The 1,687-nt window shown below is 48.3% G+C and overlaps 1 protein-coding gene across 1 annotated transcript; it reads right to left on the bottom strand.

The window, feature by feature from the left end:
• Positions 1 to 272: 272 nt before the first annotated feature.
• On the bottom strand, positions 273 to 1,316 carry MAGEB16 (MAGE family member B16). The gene has a single exon (XM_032620906.1). The coding sequence runs from the start codon at positions 1,314 to 1,316 to the stop codon at positions 273 to 275; it is 1,044 nt and encodes a 347-aa protein (XP_032476797.1).
• Between the last annotated feature and the right edge of the window lie 371 nt (positions 1,317 to 1,687).

Below are 1,687 nucleotides of genomic sequence, written 5' to 3'. Positions count from 1 at the left end.
AAAACAACAAAGTTCTTGCTTTAAACATCATGAGTAGTAAATGTATGATCAGTATCATTCATAAATCTTTATATTTTGAAACAGTTAAATTCATATTAAAAATATGAGTAATACATACATCAAAAAAGAGAATAAACTTACAAGTTATACATACAAAACAGGAACACACAGGCAAATACACTGTCTTCCTTTCTGCCCCCACCTCAGAACTAAATTCTACCAGCACTAACTGCGTCTTCCAACAATGCATGTAGAAAGTATCCCTGGCTCCCCTAGGTGTGGGAGAAGCTGCTAGCCTTGGCACTAGAACTGGCAGTGGCTACAGAAGGAGAGACAGCCCTGCCTGAAATTCTGGCTCGGGCTCTCTCTTCTTCATCTTGCAGAGCCTCCTCATACTGAGATGGGAAAGAACTTGGGTCAGTCCCATGAACCTTGGCCAGAAACTCCAGGACCTTCATCTTGGTGGTTTCAGCGTGGGCTCTGGGGCCCCACAGGAACTTAAATTGCGCAGGATCAGTGTTGGTCACCCGCCGGTACTCCAGGTATTTTTCCTTCACGAATTCTTTGGTGATGAGCTCCCTGGGCTCCCCAAAGATGAAGTGCTTCATCCCGGCATATACCCCGGTCACATTCAGAACTTTCCAGACTTCGTCTTCGGTAGCACAGTTGCCCTTCATGAAGATCACACTCAGGATAAGTATCAGGATGCTGGTCTTGGGCATGCCCACTTCACGGTGCAGCATCCCATCATAGGTGAGGCCCAATTTGATGAAGAGGCCATAGTGGTGACTGGTGTGATCCACTTCCATCAAATCAAGGCCAAAGACCATCTCCATGCACTCAGAGGCTCTCAGGAAGATCTCAGGAAAGTGGACTTCACACTCTTTGATGACAATCTTCAACATATCTGCCTTTGTTATTGGCTCTTTCATTTGATACTTGAATAGCAAGAAATTTACCAACATAGATACTTTCTTATCTAGAGCATCTATAGGCACATTCTTGGGGCCTAGCACAGCCTGTGAGGTGCTCAGAGTATACTCTCTTTCTTGGCTATTGGACCCCTCATCCGATTTGGTGGGTGAGGTGGCTTTGATAGCAATGGAAGAGGAGTAGAAACACTGAGGACCCTCAGGAGTGCTGGATATAGCAGCCCCAGGAGCCTCCTTCAAATCGCCAGGCATTAGAGGATGGCAGGAGAGATGGGTCTCCTCCAGAGCCTTGGAGACCTGTGCAACCTCCAGGCCCTGGGACTTACTGAAGGTCTGATGGCATTGATCATATGAGTGCTGAGGACGCTTCTGACGCTGAGACATGATGACTCTTGTGGGTAGCAGTACGTGGACAGGAGGGTGGGCAATGAGATTCACCACCTAAGATAAACAGGGCATATGTGAGTGGCTTCAGCTAGTAAACTTAACTGTGGCGGCTCTTCCTGAGACCCAGAGGAGGAAGGGAGGGGTGGCCTCTGCCAGCTTCACTCCCTGGACCTCTCAGGGCTGTGGAGCCCCCTCTGCCATGGGTTGGTTAGCCCCACAATCCTCACATACACTTCTCAAATTAGATCCTGGTTGGTAAGGTACCCGCCGCCATCTATTTCAGTTTTTTTTTTTTTTTTCCTTTTCTGTGGTACGCAGGCCTCTCACTGCTGTGGCCTCTCCCATTGCGGAGCACAGGCTCCGGGCGC

Source organism: Phocoena sinus, chromosome X (assembly GCF_008692025.1).
Source record: "Phocoena sinus isolate mPhoSin1 chromosome X, mPhoSin1.pri, whole genome shotgun sequence".
NCBI classification, from domain to species: domain Eukaryota; kingdom Metazoa; phylum Chordata; class Mammalia; order Artiodactyla; family Phocoenidae; genus Phocoena; species Phocoena sinus.
Note: the sequence above shows the minus strand (reverse complement) of the source record. Positions and strands in the feature narration are given on the sequence as shown.